A 21,038-nucleotide genomic window follows, 5' to 3' on the forward strand; every position below is an offset into this window, starting at 1 on the left:
ATAATTGCTAGGTTGGGGGTAAAGTTGTGAAAATTGTGGTAAATCTTAATCTGTACAGTACTCTACTTGGCTGACTCTGTTTTCCATCAAAAATGGGCAGTGCACTGGATCTGGGATGGTAAAGACGGAGTAGAAGTATTGCTACCCATTGAGATAGCTTTGGGGTCATATGAGATTCCACCACATGCCCCAGGGCAGATCCTTTCAGAAGGCTTTGATTATGCTGAGACCAAAAGAGAAGCAGTTAGAGAGCTGGGAAGCTCCTGCCAGTTCCTCTGCAGTTTTCTCTCTTGGCTGCACAAACAGTTTTCAGAGTGTTTTGGAGGAAAATGAGCAGCAGAAGTCATGTACTCTCACCCTGCTTAAGTAAGAAAATGAACAGGGAGAAATGAAAGGAATTATTCCTTTATACAACAAGACATTTTGGGGCAGGGGAGGGGAGTGGTCTGAGAGTGTGTTGTTGCATCTCTACAAAGCTTGTTGCATATGTGAATATACAAGCTGAAATCAAGGCTTTCCCTTGGGTGATCAGGGTTGGAGCCTACCCTTTTAGGGAAACCACTTTCCTCTTGTTCTGTTTTTCGGAAACTGCTCTGCTATTTCCCCTCTAGTCTATATGCTGCAAAGGCACTCGAGTAAACCTGCACTGAACTGTGTACTCGAATGGCAGCTCTGCCTTTGCCCAGCGACCGTCTCTCTCATGCAAAACCTTTCATTGTTCAGCTGCTGCTGGCAGGCAATTCCTTTTCCAGCTAAGTAACCATGGCTTGTTGTATTACTAAGGGGTTTAACATACGGTTTTACTTAACATCAGCTGCCTGATAAGAAAATGAACTTTTTTTTCCCAAAGCAGTCTTATTTCTTTCTGCAGTTAATATTTTGTATTAGATGGATAGATTTGTTCTTTGTTTTGAGCTTCAGATTGTTGTACCACTCCATTCATTTCAGTTTTTTTAAATGCATACTTTTTGATTCGGTCTTTAAATTCCAAGTACCATCTTCTCCTTTCTCTGATCTGGAATTAAGTAAGCTGTCTCAAGAAAAATGTACATCATGCATCTTTTTCTTCCCTATGAGTCAACATCTTCAGGCACATTGAATGGCAGAAAAAGCCTTCTCTGGGGACTCCCTGACACACTTTGGATAGCGTCAACCAATGTGGAAGGGGATCAGTTAGTTACCTTTTAAATCCATCAGGCTTTGTAGACCGTAAAAGTAATATAAGTGTGTGTACCTGAAACACAAATGCTGCTGTACAGAAGGTACACGAGCCAACTTGTACCATAATGGCAAAACCACCTGATAAGTAGCATTGGTTTATCGAGCTTTGGTGGAACTTACCTGCCATTCAGTCAAGCTCTCAAATTCTTCAGAACTATGAAAAGAAGGGAAAGATAATTACAGGGTTTTTTGAGGCCTGTGTCAAACTGTATATTGGCAGCTACACAAAGTGGTTTCGAGCAGTCCCATTCATGTCAAATGTGTTGTTTGGTATATCAGGTTGAAAGAAGTATTGTTTCAGGTGTTTATGTCCAATAAATATAATTTTTGAGAATAAACAAAATGTTCTATTTTTTTAATGAAAGCAATGTCATGGCTTTTTGAAGGAATAATTCCACATCAACTTATTTCATTGCTGTTATTTAGTACCATTATTTTATTTTTCAGCAGACACAGTGATTCTTTTTTTCTAGATCTTTTTAATGGTAAATAATGTTACTGTTGCATATTAGGTAAAATAGTTGATTTATAGGATAAAGTATGAAATAGGTAATATATAAAACAAGTAAAATATTAGATTAAGTCTTAGGTTGTATTAGGGGTCTGTGGCAAGGTTTTGGTAGTGGGGTGGCTGCCTCTATAGAAGGAGGTGAGGAGCTGCCCCACGTCAGAGATGGATCCAGCTGGCTCCAATGGACCCACTGCAGAACACAGCTGAGCCTATCAGCCAAACTGGTGGCACCTCTGGGAAAACATGTTTAAGAAGGGGTAAAAAATGTTGCACAGCAGTGTCAAGAGTGAGGGAAAAAACATGAGAAACAACCCTGTTGAACACCAAGGGGAGAGAAAGAGGAGGAAGAGGTTGCCCAGGCACCGAAGCATCTGTGGAGGAGACCAGGCTGGAGCAGGTATTTCCCTGGAGCCTGTGGAGGACCCCACACTGAAAATGTGGAAATGTCCTGAAGGAACCGTGGCCTGTGGAGGACCCATGCTGGAATCCTGAAAGTTTATCCTGAAGGACTACAACCTGTGGGGAGCTCCTACACTGGAGCAGGGAAAAAATGTGAAGAGGAAGGAGTGACAGAGATGAAGTGTTATGAACTGACTGCAACCCACAACCCCCTGCACTGCTCAATGGCGAGGAGTTAGAGGGGTCAGGAATGAGGGAGTGACATTGAGCCTGGGAAAAAGGGAGGGGTGGGGGGAAGGTGTTATTTTAATTTGTCTTTATTTCTCACTATCCAAACCTATTTTATATGGCAATAAATTAAATTAATTTCCCTCAAGTCAATTCTGTTTTGCCTATGACAGTACTTGGCAAGTGTTCTTCCTGTCTACATCTAGACCCACAAGTTTTTTCATCTTATTTTGTTCCCCTGTCCTGTTGAGGAAGGGGAGTGAGAGACCAGCTGGGTGGGTGTGTGGCAGCTAGCAAATGTCAACCCACTACATAGGTAAAGACTGAACTGTCATAATAGCTTTGAAGAATTACTGAGCATCTAAAATATACATTCTCAAAATGGAGCCTACTTTTCACAAGCACATAGAAGTATAATTCATTTATACCCTGTATTCAGTATGATGCTTTTAAGATATGACCAGTTTCAGACATTTAAAAAGAAATCACACTTGAAATTATAATCCAAGGTGGTTTTTGTTCTAATTCATCTAAATGCTAAAGTGCAAAACCAGTTTATCATAATGTCACCTATATAAAATCAGGCTGAGGTTTATGTAACTTGTTCATGCAGGGTCTTAGAAGGGAGAAGTTAGTTATTAACCTAGATGTTCCATTTGTATGTTGCCTGCATATCCCATATCCTATCATATCTTTATAGATGCACAATAGCACCTTCAAAGGACTCACTGCCTGTGCTGCTTTGATCCTGTATTCTGTTACTCTGCACACTTGGCAAACATTGTCGAAAAACCTTCTAAGTGGTAGTGAGTTTGTGCGCAGCTAGGAGTAGAAAAAAGAAACCACAAGAAAACTTATGTGCAGATTGTTGTAATCTTGTGTGTGAAATCTTATATATAAATCTAACATGTTAAAATACAACAGATAGGGAACATATTTTAGAATGGATAAATTCAGATGTAAAATGCACTTTTAAATCAAGTCAGGGTCCTGCATCAAGTGGAAGTGTGCTTTCATATTTAAGTGGTTATATATATATATGTATATAGTTTTCCCCTCTGTCTGAGTGTGCATTTGTACACTCTGAGGACTAGGAATATACCTTCCTTGATTTACAAGTGGCTTTAGTTAGTTCATGCTTAGTTTTAGTTAGATTTATGTATACATAAAAAAACTTACAAAATGCTGAGCACTGTTTCCTATTTGTCTTCATTCCAGCATTTAGGAGCATATTATGCTTCTAGGTATAGTATTTGTGGAGAGTTTTGGAAAAGAGCTCTACCAACGCCTCCCACAAAGGAGAGATTAAGTGGTTCAGGAAATTGCAGGTCTGAAAAATTCTTCCTTGACTAAATGAATCAACCATGGGCATTTACCACTGTCAGAAAATTAGGTCACAGATACTATAAGCCAATTTTCTGTGGAATTCTGCAGAATTCAAGAATAAGTTAATTTTACATTTGCTGCTTTCTTTAAGTTGTAGTGGCAATGGTAAAATGTCCATGCTCAACAGTGGCTTCAGCCTTTGAATCTCTGGGATGATTTGAAATGACTTTGTGTTTCTTTTCAAGTTGTTCCAATGCATGACTGGAGTTCTCATTAGAATGATCTTTATGCAAGGCCTGCCTGCTTCCCAGCTATCATCCACCTCCTGCTTTCCATTTTTGTCTAAAGTAAAGCTGCATCCGGCAAACACTTGGAAATACGCTTTGTGGTTACTAATTACCTGGGTCGATTTACTTAGTTATGTGTTCCAGCACAATTGAGTCCTTTCTTTTCCTATTGTATCTGCCTCATTATTAGTTATAATGGTGACATTTATACTATAAATGGGATGAAAGCATGAAAGGAAAACTGTGTGTAAGGATAGGACCATTGTGCAAGGGATTAATAAATACTGAAGTATTAAGGTTAATTGTAATACATGAATATGGATTCAAAGGTTTTGTTTATATTGTCTTCAAATGGTTTCAAGGTTATAGACCTACCCAAGACTGTGTTAAAATATGCGTGCACATGGCCATAGGGATAATAAGAAGCACAAATATTCTGTGAAATGATATGTGTTTAAAATATCTAAATAAGCATGATAGAATACTTCTCAAGGGAATGACATTTTAGAAGCAGACAGCAATAAACAGGAAATAATGAAAATGCATTTCAGGGACTATACTTTGGCAGGACTGTTGGCTATCCTAAAATGATGACTAATAGAGTAAAATTACAGCCACAGTTGTATATTCCGCAAGTTTAGGTTTATAAATGACTTGTAAGTATGCGTGGGCAGATTTTTTTTAATTGGTGTTTCTTTCTTCCTATTAATTAGCAAAAGAGAAAAGTGGTATTTAGATATTTAACTGAAAGAATCTCTGTGTCCCATCCCGTCCCCCAAAAAGACGTTTAGTAGTTTAGTCCTAAGAATTAATTAGTAGTTAGGAGGTGTCCAGATATTAAAATACTGTATTGTTTGAATACATAGGTGTCTTTTAAAGCAAAGGCAGCTAGGTTCTTAGCTCACCCCTTTGCCAATGCCAAATGTTTCCAACTGAATCTTTTATTGTATTTTTCCACAGCTGGCTTTTTCTTAGGTCTCCTGTTGCCTCCACTTGAGTTGACTTCATGGTACTTAATCTTCACTGCTAACAGCCATGCAAGAAAATTATTCCAAAGAACCACCTTTTTTGTTTGTTTGTTTATAGCATCTTATGATTTCTAGAACTAGTTCTGTGAACAGTTAGCAAGGATTTACAAACATGTTTCAGGAGAAGACAGGAGTAGAAGGATGCCTAAAGCATTCCAGAAACTTTCTATTTTTTGCATGCTCTCAGAGATTTCCTATATCATAACAAACAAGCCTTTTAACAAACCTGTGTCGTCTCACAGTGGTTAGGATGGAAATACTATCATTAAGAAAGCGAGGTTGCACACTAATAGTTTTTTAATACCATATATTAACTGGAGTTGGCTGGAAAATGTTATTTCTACCTTCAGGATAATTCCAGTTGTTCAGGTTTGTGTTTAGTTCTGGAATTTCACAATTGTGTTTTAGGGATAGATTTATATGCTCCTTCATCATATGTTGTATTGCAATGACACTAAAAGTGACAAGAAAGGGTGTGTTGGGCTTGACGGTTAAAGGGATTGTGGAGGAAGAGAGCATAAATACTGTTCCAGTGGATACTATCATTTGCCAGTAAAGAATTGAATTTCTGTGAGACGTTTTCCAAATGGAATTTTTTTCTGATAGAAAATTTTCAGACAACTCTAATATTCTTGTTGTTATTGGGATGTTTGCTATTGGAATATACTTCATTAAATCAATAGAAGGAGAAAAAGCAAACGCTTCAGCATAAGGCACCATCTGGTAAGCACTTTAAGAGGAGAGGTAGTGTGCAAATCTTAGTTTTGAAGATCTACCTGTAACTCCAATCAGCTTAAAGTTTGCCAGTTTTGACCAGCAAGGCAAAGGCTAAAATAAAACTTAAGAAAAGGCTCACTCTAGGGCAATGGGAGTTTTTAAGTCAGGCTTTAGGTCAGGGCATTTAAAAAAAGTTAGTCCCATTAGTCAGTTGAAGTGTAGTTGGCAAACCTAAGCAATACAGGTTTATTTGTAGACCATTTATTGTTTAAAATGGCAGGAGTTTCCTGCTATTAAAATATACGAAGTTTTGCTTTGAAGATAACTGCAGCATAACTGTTTTCGCTGTAGATCACTGTTCTTCCTTGAAGGAAGAACTCCAGTTCCAAACCAGTAAGAGGTTTTGGGTGAGCACTTCTGATGAATGAAGCCCACTATTGATCTGAGGAGTACTGCAGATTCAGGGATGAATAGGATAAACTAGTGAGACTTGACACTGCAGAGAATGTAGCAGAAATGCTGCTTGGCTTATAATCATGAAAAAATCCTATCCGTTCTACTCTTCAGCTGACTTTTTTTTTTTTTTAAGGTTGTCACCTTTTCTTGTCTGAAATAATCTCTTACTGTGTGTCTCTAGAAATCTGAAAAAGGGTTAGACTAACTTTTGAAGAGGTAACAATTTGCAAAAGCAAAACAAATTGTGCAGTTTTGGAAGGGATAGAAAGCACTATGGAATATGCATGGTGGTAAATCGCTCATTTTGATAAAGCCGCATATCTGCATTTTGTCCATAACTGGAGTTATTTTTCCCTGAGTTTGCTCTGGTTTTATTTCTGTATGAAAACTTGCTTCTTGAACTAATTGTTCCACTGTTTATCTTGGATCTTGTTCTTTTGGCAGCCATCACAGATATTTTCCTGATATTTTAGCTCTTACTTAATTCACCATAAAATTGGTGGTGGGATTAATTTCTCTCAAATGACCCTTTAATGCTCTGGCAATGCCTAGTTCAACCTGCCATTCTATTAAATCCCTTCAGAAGTTACTGAAATGGTCTCAATTTTTTTTTTTTTTTATTGTAGGTTTCATTTATACTGGAGAAGTTGTGCATCGAATGCTAACAGCTACACAATATATTGCACCCTTAATGGCAAATTTTGACCCCAGTGTGTCAAGAAATTCAACAGTCAGATACTTTGATAATGGTATGTAGTAGTCCTTCATAAATGAATGTGTCTGTGTCCCTTGGCTCTTCATATTTTCCTAAATAACTATTTTTGAAGGAAAATTGAAGATTTTTTTTTTTTTTTTTTTTTAACTCACAAGCTGTATAAAGCATGTGGTTAGATGTCCATAAACAGTTCTTAACTTAGAATTCTGTTAAAGAGTCCTGAATGCTTTTTCCTAATTGGACAGATATCTTCTGGATGCTAAAGTACATAAACTCAAACTAGAAATGTATTTTATCAATTTTAAAAGCAAAAATCTGTCTTGTATAAAAGCGCAAGTTCCTGTTACTTCAAAAAACCCACTAGCTAAAATGAAAATAGTATTTGTGGAATGCAATAGCAAGAATACACAGAAGCAGGGCAGGTATAAGTTTAAAAACCTGTTGATGACTAAGTGTGCCTGGAGTCCCAGGACTGGAATCCAATACACCCATCTACGCCATGAGTTCTCAACAGTCCCTCATACAAAAGACTGAAAGGTTAAAAGGCAAACTGCAGTGTTATACTTGAAGCTCTGTGAGATATTTCACAGGCCTTGACAGTGTGGATATTTGTCTCATGAAGTTGGTTACAATCAATATTTTGAAAACATAACCTATGTGATTAAAAGGCATCTGGTGCCTTACCTCAGGCCTTTAGCGATCAAATTCAATGATAGTGACTGTCTATTCTGAATTTAAAACTTACAGAGTTTAGTATCATGACTTAATATCATGAGATCTATAATTGTTTTAAATCTTCCAGGATAAGCCTGTGCCATTCTATGTATGTTTATTCATAGTTAATATAAGCACAAATTATGAACATGTCCAAAAATATGTCACATTTCCAACCAGGTGTGTTAATTTTTATTCTTTAGATCAGGGATCAAAATGTATCCTATCACCTTTGCACCTAGTCATAAGCTTTCCTTTCAATATAGTCATTACTTGCAGCATTTGTTTGTTAAAAATCCAATAAAATAGACTTACATAAGAAAATCCTACTCCTTGAATGGAGAATTTTCAAACAGAAAAAATATTCTTTTCATTTCATAAATTATTTGACATTATGGCCTGAGATCTGTCATCTCTACTGAAAGAATCTGAGGATTCTGGGGAAGACATTGCTAGTTCTCATTGTATTCCTAAATTCCATTCTCCATACCAGGTGTATCAAGCTGTATCACATGGCTTTCATGACAAGGTTGAATACTACTTTGAGATTTTGGATCCCTCTTCATGTGTAAGGCATGATGCTCTTTTGGACCCCATGTGCTTTAAGACAAAGAATTTGCTATCTTACTCCAAATAAAAATGAACTGAGCAAATTGTATCTTCAGCTCCATATTTCTTATTCATGCATGTTTTATCCCTGTAAGTGTGCTGCTTTAGAGTGGCATCTGTAGTGGGCAAGCATGGTGACCCATCGAAGTCTCACTCATGGAGCTAACTGCAAGGAACTTATTTACACATGAATCTACATAAAGGCCCTGGGAATGAAACAACTGTTCTGGAGGCAGCTGAATTCCACTTTAGCTTGGGATTCTGAGATGCACATAGATCTGAGGTACTCAAAGACTGACTATAAGAAGTTCTGGCTATTTTCACTCCAACGATTTTAAAAGTCCCTTTAAATTCCTTTATAATGAAATTTAATACAATCAAATAAATATTCAGAAAGCAATTAATGACTATGGTCACAGAAGGAAAGATGCACTGTGTGCACAATTAATGAACATGTACTGTGCTTATGAAAGACACATGGGACAATAATGTGGTGGACTTAGCACAGTATGTACCAAAAACTTGCATGCTCATAGTTTAATGACATCCCCTAACAAGGTGTGTTCATGGAATTTACAGCACAGAAGATCTGTGACAAAAGGTGTTTCAAGGATATATCAAAAATGCATTGAGCTGGATGCATACTGACCCACCTTGAACACTCCAGGATGAAAAGAGATAAAAGTGTCGTGAATGAAAGCAGATAACTCCCATTAGTGCCAAAGAGAGAAGTATGCTGAGGAAGGCATATAAAGACAAAAAGTCATTTTCAGCAAGCACAGTTTTGGTGATAAGTGTCTTTCAGCCAAGGTGCCTGAATATAACCCTCAACGTCTGTAAAACATGCTCACAGGGATGCAAGTTTCTTGGGGTACATTTTTAGTGCGATAAGTGGATATTCAGACAGAGAACTCCCATGAATATTAACAAGCCTCTTGCAACTAAATCTCTGCACACCAGACTCAATACTTACCCTGTATATGGACCCTTAGTGGTTTTAATTTAAACTATGTTTATTTATTGCCAGCACCTAATATTTTTCAACTTGCAGAACCTCAGCAAGGACTTGCACCAGGCAAAAAAAAATTAATGCTATTTATATTAATGCATAGTTAATGGAAGCATCTGAATTCCTCAAATAATAACTTCTGCTAAACAGGCAATGCTATTAGCCCTTCAAATTTCAAAGTCATTAGGGTATATATATAGTGTGTAAAAAAAGCCACTGCAGAGCAGTGGTTGTGGGAGCACACCTGAACTCCCAGTGCTGGATCGTATCTTTAGTGATTGTTGACTCCTTGTGCAATTCCAGACGAGTTACTTGACCACTCACTTTAGCACACTTCTGTGTGAGTAGTTGAGGTAGTTATTTGTGGCACTGTGGTGTCTACCGGTAAGAGGATTTCAGTTGCAACTTGTGTTTGTAATATCTTTATCATTTCAAGATGCTGGGCTGAAAGTTGCTGAAAAGAGACAAAGCACTGTTCTTGTTTCAAGTAACTGCAGTTAAGTACTTTTTCTATAGTCAGTTAATATTTTTCTCACATTTTTTTCTTCCCTTTGCCTCTCTACCCCCACTCTGGGGTTCACAGGCACAGCACTAGTTGTCCAGTGGGACCATGTACATCTGCAGGATAATTACAACCTGGGCAGTTTCACTTTTCAGGCCACCCTTCTCAATGATGGGCGTATCATTTTCGGCTACAAAGAAGTAAGTCGGGTCTGAAAATTGTCATTTAAGTAGACAAATTACTTTCAACCTGCCAGAAATTTCCCTAAATTTTGGGGGGGATATTTGAAAGTTCAGCTATATAAGACCATTTCAGTATATTGCTTATAAGATCACTATTTTGCTGAAAATGACATTTTATTGTAAAAGTGATGTTCATGTGATGGACTTGAAAACCATCCACATGGCACCAATGTGTTACTCCTGGATTACAAGTGGCCTTTTTTAGGTGGTTGTAAGTGTTGAGTAAATTCTTGATTGTTTAGTAAATTCCTCTTGGGTTCTGAAAGTTAGGGTCCAATTTGCTCAATTAGTTCACCTAACTGTTTGAAAATACTCTAGAATCAATGGTTAGTATTAAAGTGTCACCTTTTTCCTGAAGCTATTATTTTTTGGCAACTGATGTATTTCAAAGTTCATATGTTTCAAATAAGAAATAACTGGTTGGTATCTCTAGCTCTGTGAGGTTTTCCATCCGTTTGGTGATAACACTGGTTAGATTGAGGCCATTTTGTTTGTTTTCATAGCACCAATATGTTGTTGTCTCAGTTGGGCTCTTCCGCGTGCTCCAAGTGTTTCAGAATTTCAGTTGTTACTTTAGGTGATTTTTTTTTTTCTTGCTAGAGTTGCTAGAGTCTTGGAGCCTATAGCCTAGAGGCTATACCTCCAGTTAAATTTCATGCAAATGAGAATCAGAAGGTAGATAAACTCAAATCTCTAGGGGCAGAGAACAATTTCTTTTTTTTATTTGGTTATTTTAATCTCAGTTTGGCACGCAAAGTGTGACTTTCTCTTTAAGATGTCTCTCTGTTATCCTCCTTACATTAAAAAAATGTAATCAGTGATATAACTGATTGCCCAGACTTGGAGAAATCTAGGTTCTCTTCTCTCTCTGCTGTAAACCAGTTGTGAGCCTTCAGGCTCGTTTTTCATGCCTATGTTGAAGCCATGCACCTGAATGAAGCAGAAATAATAGTAGTCCTGTTCCCTTCATTAGAAAGCTAGTGAGGATCTGTGTTAGTCTACTAACAGTAGTCATATCTTCACCTAAGATAGATGTCTTTGCATCTTGCAAACAACATTGCTGCAGGATACTCTTACTGAATTAGTTCTGTAGACACAACAAACTTCTGGTATGCCCACGGACCTGGCTTTCCTTATCTTATAAAAGACATGCTGATGCAAGGTCTGCTTAGACTCCATGTCTGAACATTATGTACAGGCTAGTATCTTCATCTCTGAAAATGCAGTTTATTTGCATTTTGACTCCAGCTTCATGAAAAGTTTACTCTGCTTAGCACAATGGAGCCTGTGCTTGATCAAAGGAGTATGCACCAAAGCTTTGTTTTTCTCCTGTTGTTGAAATTTTTTTAAAGAAAAAAAAAAATCTTTTTAAAGACTGCAGAAAAGTTCCTGCCTTCAAGACCCAGAGAAGTGGGGAAGGACACTACTTCAATTTCTAATTTTAGAGATACGCTTGACAAGAACTATATATGCGTTCTGACGTTAAAATGGTGACATTTTCAGGACACTACTATTCTTGGTTATGAGATGCTCTGCCCTGTCTGTTACTGTCCAGCCCTGTGCAAAATGAATCTAACATGGTTGATAGAACCTGTTGCTCTAGACTGATAGTATCTTGCATTCATTTTGCATAAATATAAATGGTGATGCAGAGTGCCAGGCAGTGGAAAACTTTATTCATTTAGGAAGACAGGAGGAAATGGGCCACCTTATTAATCACATGTGGTTCCCTAGAATTGCATGCAAGTACATCATTTAGTCTGTGGCTAAACAATTTCTATGCTACAACGGTGTAGGCTGCTTGCTCTCACTGCACTGCTGGAAGCTTCCTCCAGCACCACAGTGCTTTTGTGGGGGGGGAGTTATTGATGTTCCTTTCATTAATTCTGAAGCAGAAAGAATTGGAATTTAAAAATGAGATAATTTACATTTTTTTCCACTGCTGAATCTTTGAAAGCCCCTGTTATGAGTTATTCTTGTCCTGAATGGAGTTACCAAACATCACTTTGGAATTACTGCACGTAGTTAAGGAAAGAGACTTTCTAAAGTGGTGATAGTAACATGCTAGTGATCTGTAAATCTTTTGACAAATGATTTCTGTAAAATCTTAGAACGTTACAACTAGTGTATTCCTTTGGGGAATGTATTTGGAAGCTGAGATTACCGGAAGGCTATACTCTTTATTTGCACCTTTTACTCCATTAAAACTACCTTAGCTTTTCACCTAAATGAGGAAAACTGAATAAAATTTCCAATCACTGATCAGACACAAGTTGTCTGAAAAAAAACCTGAGACACTTGTGAATTTAAACTTGACTCTAGTGCTTATAAGTCTGGCTAGGAATTTATTTACTTTCCAGTGCTGAATCCATTGCTTTCCTTCCTTTTGGAACCATCTCTCTTGCTGGTGAGTCATGTTGTCAGGAGCCCCATTAACTCCAGTAAGGTTACCTATGTGAGTGCTCACTAACATGAGTAAAAGTTGTACAAGAAGAGTTCCACCATCTTTTTGGTGCCATTTCATTTTAGCATCACAGTTCACTAAAAATGACAGTGATGTATAGCAAATCTGCGAGGTCTTCATTGCATTGTCATTGAAAGTCTCCAGGCTGAAACACCTGCATGTAAGAAATGCAGCAGACAGGTTGCCAGTAACTTTATAAAGCATCCCACAGGGACTCTGTACTAGTGACACCAGGCATTTATCTTGAAGAATCAACTTTTAAAATAACTGTGATTATACTTTTAAGGGAGGTACAGATAGGGACTTTTATGTCTAAAGCACTTCAGGTAAATTCTACCTTTTATTTCTTGGTTATTCAAACCATTTGAGATTCCCTGTTTCATATCCTTCCTGCTCCTGCATCAGGTTTGCTACCTCATAAATCTGGTGTGGACCACCAAGGCAGGATCTTGGCTGAGGTTTGCTGAGTATAAAAGGAGTTGTTCTGCTCAATCTTCTGCATTCCATTGTTTGCCCAATAGGAAGCAGCCTGAAATGCACAATTTTTATCCAAAATCCAGAATAGACTCTGAAAAAATAAAAATTTAGAAAAGGAGCTGAGCCACCAGGATAGTGAAATCTGGAGACACCAGAATATCTTTCAGAAGAGTTAATGGGTGGGAGAAGGAGCTGTACAGTCAAGTTTTCAAAATGTAAAAACAATTTGAAATATAGCAAGGTCCTATAGCAAGTCAAATATTTATTTTTTTACCAATTTACTTTGTTTACAGTGCATACAGCTTCCATTTTAAATATCGCTTTGCTTACACCAACTGTTAGTGTTCTGGCAAATGGTCAATATGTCAGGAAGCATCAACTGGCAGGAAAATTTTACTGGTGCACCTCTACTACATATAAAATACATTACAGTGCAAACTAACCAACATAACATAGTAATAAAGAAAATTTTCTGGAAAGGCATACTTTTTTATGTATTGGTAGTGAATACTCATTTCTTATGTTCTAAGTTTCACAGAAGTTCAATTTTCCAGAGCTTTTCTTCTTTTTAACAAAATAACAATTCTATATAGTCTTTTCCCATTAGTGCTTATAGCTAATTTTCCTTAGGGTAACATTTGGCTTCTTTTTCTGCCCATGATTAATACAGGACAAATTAGGCAAAGGTACCAAAGGCTTTGTTAATGGTTTAGGATATTTTTCTTAATTTCATTGGCTTGAAGGCTTTCTTTGTTCATTTAAATAGTAATGACTATTTATGTAGTAATCCAGAAACCATTATTAAAGTTGAAATGCTTGTTCAAATTGCCCAGTATGTGAAGTTGGAAAATAATTCTGAGACTTGTAGTAGAATTTCTTGCTACTGTGAAAGGAGGCAGAATTGAATGGAACTGATTAAGTGCTAGCACTTAGATAAAATTGATCCTCCTGCTATGCATGATGGAAAACACGCTGTTTTCAGTAACAAGACTCCAAACCTTGTGATTCTTTCCTGAAAACTAAAAAAAATGCACAGTTTTCGTGGATATTCTGCCTGCATTATACATGCCTGGCATTTCTTTCCCTCTGCTATTCTTATCAAAAATATTAACATGGAAACAGGATCTTTGATTTTATGAGGTGATCAGTTTATGCAACTTAAAAGTCCCGAATAAGTTTCATGCAGTTTGGCCTGTAGATTAATTAATAACTCTTTAGGAAACTGGCTATGAAAATCCTATATAAGTACTATTGTATTATTATTTTGCAGCATACTCTGGCTCTTTTCTTTGACTCAGTTTTGAAGTGGGGCGGTAATTGCACCCTGCTTACCACCTCCTTCAGAATAAGGTCAGAGGCCATTATTTTATTCTTGTTTGAAGGGTAAGATTCTGACATGTCCTCAAAGTTGAAAAGAATAAAATCTGAGAACTCTGATGGGAAATACTGTCTAGATTACTGATGCCAATGATGAATAGAATTCACCATGAATTCTAAATATTTTTCTCCCTGTTGTTGAAGTATATAATCCAAAATATAGATGTCAATGGCCCCAGCACTAGTGTGCATTTGGGAAGCTTATTCATAAACTGGTGACTTGTACAACACAAGAGTTCATATTGTCTATGGCAGAGCTAACACACACTTTGGAATGATTCTAGTTAAAATCCATCCTCTGAACATAATGCCATAAAACCCCTGCCACGCATTAGCAACCACTTGCACATTCCTAGCTTACTGTTCAACTGTTTAACATGTCAGCCTGTCATGACATATCTTGCCATTCAGGTGAGGAATTTGGAACATCAGCTATCTGTTTGCTACCTATGTTTTGCTGTAATTTTTAATAAATTATTTTAGGTTTTACTACAAGCCTTCTGTCAAAAGGGCATATCTTCTAATAGGCCACCATACGGTAAAAGCTCATTTTATCTTGACATCTCATTCAAAAGATTTCACTACATAATCACACTCAGTACACTCATCACCAAGTAAATGAAGTATTCAGTTCTGTAAAATTATTTCTTTTCCACGCTTTAAAAATAAACATATGTTTTTGTAAATACAGGTTTAATAATGCTGTAGTTTTTCCAAGAGAATAGAAGAATTTTCCTGGGTCATGGATTCCCTTCTACTTTGACTGCATTTCTGTCCATATTACTAATTGTTTGACAGGCTGTACCTCAGTTTGAAGAGCTGGCTATACTAACTTAATTTATGTTTTCCTCACCTTACACAAACACTTGTTTCTAAACCTTGTTTCCAAAACATATATCCAAATTTTTGGCTACTTCTTCTGTTAGTCTGGACCCTACTACAACTTTTTTATTTGTTTTAGAAAATGATTCCGCAAGTTCTTCACTCTTGCTAGAATATCCAGCACAAGAGTGTGGACACCTGAAGGGATTTTGGCAAAATCTATTGAGATATTTCTGCTCCAAAATTTTCTAATTTCTCCTCAAGTTTTTGTTTGTATTTTCTGTTCAACTTGGCTACTGCATCCTATTTTAGTACCAAATATCACTGGGTCATTCATAATTTTATTAGATAGTGAAACTGAAAGTGACTTTCAAGCTCTGAACCAAGTTGTAATGAAAATAAATTTATTAAAAAACCCAAACAACAAACCACTTGTGGCATTTGTACTGCAAGAACCCATCACTCTTTCCTGAAAAAAAAAGACAAGTTAGTTTGCTGTTGTCATAATTTTTGAGGGAAATATGCAAATTGTTCAATTATTCACAAATTCAGAAAAAATGTGTGCTAAGGCATTTGACTTAAAATTAAGGAGGCTTATTCAAGGAGACCCAAGTGGAACTTCTCCTGGTTTGCACTCACATGTAAAAATGAGTATAATTCTTTTCATGTATCAGGCACAATTTGTGTCTTGAGCTGCCAATTTTGCCAGCATATTTTGTTGGTCACACACCTACTCATAATGTCAATTCCAACTACATTTTGTGTCCATAAAACTCATTCCTTTCTTCATCTGCTGTGTTTCTAACTTCAAAGAGAAATAGTCATTGCATCCTTCTCATCAGTGCTTTTTCTAACTTGGTTACCAATAGCTTCTCTAGAGTATACTCCTCAAAATCTTTTAAGACTGTTTTTTTGGTAGTTAATATAAGCTTTTCTCTACAGTATTCCGAGACTGTGAATAATTCCCTTATTTTGCTTATACTTTCATGCTGGAGAATGTTTATAGACTTATTTCTGAACTCACTGAGTCTTTTATTTTGAAGACTTTGAAAATATGTCTTTTAGCCTTCTTATGTCATATTCTCCAATAACTGCATCAGAGCTAAGTTGATATAAGCCAGATTTAAACTGATGTATTACTAGCAGTATTTGCAGGCCACTTCTGTTTTTCATGTTTGTTTAACATCATTCCTTTTGTTATACCAAAGCAGATCATGTCTGCAAGAACCCCTAATAAATCAGCTAAACCAGTCACTAAATCAAGTAAAAGAAATGGAAATTTATGACACTGTTTAGTTCACCAGAACTCAATTTTCTGTTAATATTCTCAAATTTAACTTTTCCTAGACAGCTACCAGTGTAATCAGGAAAAAGCACAGCTAAATGGTATTTTGGGAACAAGGAGAAGGACCACTGATGCTCAAATGTCAGAAGTCATGCTATTAATTGGCATGTAGAGAACACTGAATCCTCATTCACTGGATGTGTAACCAGCTTTTTACTTCGGCACTTTTCTGCTATGTGAAAAATACTGACCAACAGTATAATTTTGGTAGTTTTACACAGGTAAAGCCAGGACAGACTATAAGATTAGCTGAGCTAGCACCTTGTATCTCAGTTTCTTACATTTGACCCAGTTTCATCTGTCTTTAGCCTAGTAATTTTTGGTTAACTGAAGGCCAACTCAGAAAAATAAGATATCCAACTGTGATTTGAAAGCAGCAATGAGTAGAGAATCATAATTTCCCTTGGTAGTTTATCCCAGTGGTTAATAACACTCAATCATAGAAACATGGGGCTTATTCTACTTCGAGCAGCTTCCAGCTTCTGGTTATATCTTTTTGTGCCAGATGAAAAAACTCTTTAGCCCCTGAGTAATTTCTCCTCATGGCAGTACTTGTTTATGGTAATCTAGCCAGCTTTCCATTTTCCCTTTGAGAAGCCAAATAGAGCTCTTGTCATGGTTTAACCCCAGACAGCAACTAAGCACCACGCAGCCACTCGCTCACTTCCCCCCCACCCAGTAGGATAGGGGAGAGAACCAGAAGGAAAAAGGTAAAACTCGTGGGTTGAGATAACAACAGTTTAATAGAACAGAAAGGAAGAAATTAATAATTATAATAGTAACAATAATAAAATGGCAATAATAATAAAAGGATTGGAATATACAAAACAAGTGATGCATAATGCAATTGCTCGCCACTTGCTGACCAATGCCAAGTTAGCTCCCAAGCAGCGATCGCCCCAGGCCAACTCCCCCCAGTTTATATACTGGGCATGACATCACATGGTATGGAATACTCTTTTGGCCATTTTGGTTCAGGTGCCCTGGCTGTGTCCCCTCCCAACTTCTTGTGCCCCTCCAGCCTTCTTGCTGGCTGGGCATGAGAAGCTGGAAAATCCTTGACTTAATATAAATACGACTTAGCAACAACTGAAAACATCAGTGTGTGATCAACATTATTCTCATTCTGAACCCAAGACATAACACTATAACAGCTATTAGGAAGAAAATTAACTCTATCCCAGCTGAAACCAGGATAGCTCTTTAACCCTTCTGTTAATGGCATTTGAGACCTGCAGAAGTTTTCAAAATATTTTTATGACTCACTTAATCTTCCTTCTCTTAAGTTTTCAGCATCTTGTTAAGAAATATATCCCCCCAAAGTATGTGTAACATTTCATTAATGTTCTAATGTGCAGGTACAAGTAAAATGGCCACCCCATTCCTAGGCTGTATTTCACTGTTTGTGTAACCAAATATTACATCAATTAAGTTTTCTTGCTGCCATGTCCTTTCTGACAGCCAGAGTTGTTCATCCACTACAACACTGAGATCCCTTCCAGAACTGCTGCTTTAGAGCATGGTCCCCAAACCCCTATCTTGCGCTTTTTTTTCTCTGAGTTATAACTTTGCAATTTTTGCAAGGTCTAACTTTGCTAATTGATCCCGGCCTTTCATTATTTTTACTGTACCAGTGTCATCTGCAGAACTGCTAAACAGTAAATTCATGTTTCCTTCCCTTCCAACTTTTGAATACTAGGTCTGATGACTGGAGAAGAAAGATACACTGTAAAGACGCACTGTCAGTCTGAGTTGCTGCTTTAGTGTGTCTGCTGTTTGTGATCAGTCAGTCTACTTAACTATATTAATATTGTACAAATGCTACAAGTCACTAAGTCAAACACCTCACAAAATTCTAAAGCTATTATCTACACAAGTATCAGCCAAAGATGCAATCTTGCCCAAAGAATGAAGTCAAACTTGGCATCTGTTTTCACACAACCCTGTTGGCCAGCATCAATATCTCTGTTATGTAAAGCTGGACTGGTCTATGGCTATCTAAGTCTTTTTATTTCTTCCTCTAGATATTGGCAAGTGAGCATCTGGCATTTTCCACATTTTCCATGACACTGATAATTTTCCTGCTAGTCCAAGACACATTAAACATGAATATCCTTGGGCCAGAGCTCCCTTCAGGTAGCTCTTCAAACAGTTTTCAGTGCAAGTTAACTGAGCCATAAGCTTTTAAAATGTTCATCTCAAGCTGAACTTTCACAGTTCGTGTGTTCAATAGTAGAAAAGAGGTATTGCTTCCTCCTCCTTGTCTGATACTAGCATGTCCCACTTTTTCTTCAACTGGGGGAAATAAATTACTGAAAATTACTGCCCTTTTCTGTTTCATCATTAACAATTGTTCCACCTCTAAGTGTCAATGTGAATATTGTTACATAAGAAGCAAAGCAAACAAGGATAAAATAAAAACTAAAACCAGTAATTTCAATCTTTAATAAATCGTTAGTCATCTTATGCTGTATTGTATAAAATACTTATTTAGGACTTTAATTTACACAGGTTAAATGTTCATTCTGGCAGTGCTGTTATTTTTAGTCTGAATTTTTTTACTTTGATAGTTCATGTATATCTTCCTGTTTTGTATTCCAGATTCCTGTTGCTGTGACACAGATAAGTTCAACGAACCACCCAGTGAAAGTGGGACTCTCAGATGCATTTGTGGTTGTGCACAGGATCCAGCAAATTCCCAGTATGTAGAAATGTAGTGGTGCTAATGGTTTGGAGGCTGAGAAACAAGTATAAGCTGATTTCATCAAGGATGATTAGCTGCACAACAAATCACTTAGCTAATTTCAGCTTGTTAATTCAAGTGTAATTTTATTTGCTTGATAATTCCCAGTGTGGCTTTCTCTGTCATTGTTTCTTTTGAGCTGATAAATTAAGTAAATAAACCTATATGGCCAGCCAAATAATATGAAATTAAACTGTCAACCAGCACAATTTGGTATTCCATAAGATACTTTATCTGGAATATGTCTCTATATCCATAGTAGGGAAGAAGCAACCTGTTCAGAAAAATCTGTATCCAGAAAGAGAATATTTTACATTCTGAACTTCAAATTCATATATACATTTTAGTGAGAGAAAAGAAGAGGAGATGTAGTTATTAAATAACATCTTGGGCTCACATAGTCGTGGCAACAGTAACGCAGGTGACACTTAATTTTCTCTGGCTTTAATTATACTTTATATGACTTGACTGAAGTCAAGTGTAATTTCCTCAATGCTTTGTTTTAACATACTGTGTACAGAACCCTTTGAGGTTGTTTAGCCGTTAGAGAGTATGCTCACTTTCCAAGTCTTCTGGTTTTATTTACACATTTAGAGCAAATTTACTAAGTTCAATTTTTTATGATCCCTTAATAGCAGGGTGTAGATGGAAGGAGGTGCTCTTGAACCAGCCTCCGAGGGCTGAGTCCAGGCATATTCTTGTGAAGTGAACCCTGACAGAGGTGCGGCACAGCTAAAGCTCATAAGGACTGTCCTGACCCAGCCCATCTTTAAGGCAGCCTGCAGATGGGGCTGACACTAAAGTACCGTTGCCTCTCAGCTCATCCTATCCCCTCATCACATTTAAACAGTCTTCGATATGAGGGACCATAAATCCTATGTCTTGTATGTCCTGCCATGGGGAAGATGAAAAATTTCAGCACCATCTGTTGCTTGTTGTGAACTCAGAGTAGTGTGAAGGAGGTTGGCATGCCCAGATTTCACTTTAAAACATCAGGTCTTGGAAGAAATTTGTTTCTGAAGTATGATAGATAGTTGTGACATGCCTGTGGTTGCATGGATTGCTTTTGAGTGCTTAGGAACAAATGAATCCAGGCAACCTATTTTAGCAATTTGAGTGATGTTTGTAAGTGAATGATCTGAATATTTCTGTGAGTCTTCAGCTTGTAAGAGCTCCTAAAATGGATTCAGGTAGAAGTTAGGTTGATTGACTTGTGCAAATGATTTATGAGAATAGTCACACAGAAATTTAATGTAAGAGATGCAAGCAGTACGCAGATCTTTTGGCATCAAGCCTCCATCATCAAACAACACTAAAGGACTTATTTTGGATGTACGTATTTTGTATGTAATATATATAGTATATGTGAGTCTTTATTTTAGTTCAAATGTTTCTTTCTGTAACAATATTTCAGACCACTACTACCACTAAGTAACATTGGTTTTGATTAATACACAGTTACTTACTAGTCTTCTGGTTTTAGTTTTTCTGTAAACCTTTTTGTCACGACACTTTCTAAGTGAAGTGACTGTAATTAGCAGAAAATCTGTCTAGTGTTTCATCTTAAACTTACTCCGTTCATTAAGTTACATTAAGGAGTGGGAGATAAGAAGAATAGAAGGTGGGTAGTCTAAAATGTGCCACTGCAGCAACTGTTATGGTAGCATTATTTCTGTATTAATGTGTGCAACGCACTGCTTTTCTCCTTAACGACTGGTTCTGTGGATGGTGGTAATTCATAATTATTTTTGCTAGTTTCCAGCTTTCAGTAGAGCTAGTATTAATCAAGGGAACCATCAATTCGCAGTAGATTTTCCTGAAGCTAAATTGTGCTTTCAATGAAACA

The 21,038-nt window shown here is 37.1% G+C and overlaps 1 protein-coding gene across 1 annotated transcript in view; it reads left to right on the forward strand.

The window, feature by feature from the left end:
- PLXDC2 (plexin domain containing 2) overlaps nucleotides 1-21,038 on the forward strand; it is a 280,684-nt gene that overhangs the window by 192,820 nt on the left and 66,826 nt on the right. The window contains exons 5-7 of the mRNA XM_069776624.1: nucleotides 6,800-6,922; nucleotides 9,804-9,922; nucleotides 19,051-19,150. Of these exons, the coding sequence (XP_069632725.1) occupies nucleotides 6,800-6,922; nucleotides 9,804-9,922; nucleotides 19,051-19,150 (342 nt within the window). The remainder of the gene's footprint in view (nucleotides 1-6,799; nucleotides 6,923-9,803; nucleotides 9,923-19,050; nucleotides 19,151-21,038) is intronic.

Source organism: Haliaeetus albicilla, chromosome 2 (genome assembly GCF_947461875.1).
Source record: "Haliaeetus albicilla chromosome 2, bHalAlb1.1, whole genome shotgun sequence".
Classification (NCBI taxonomy): Eukaryota; Metazoa; Chordata; class Aves; order Accipitriformes; family Accipitridae; genus Haliaeetus; species Haliaeetus albicilla.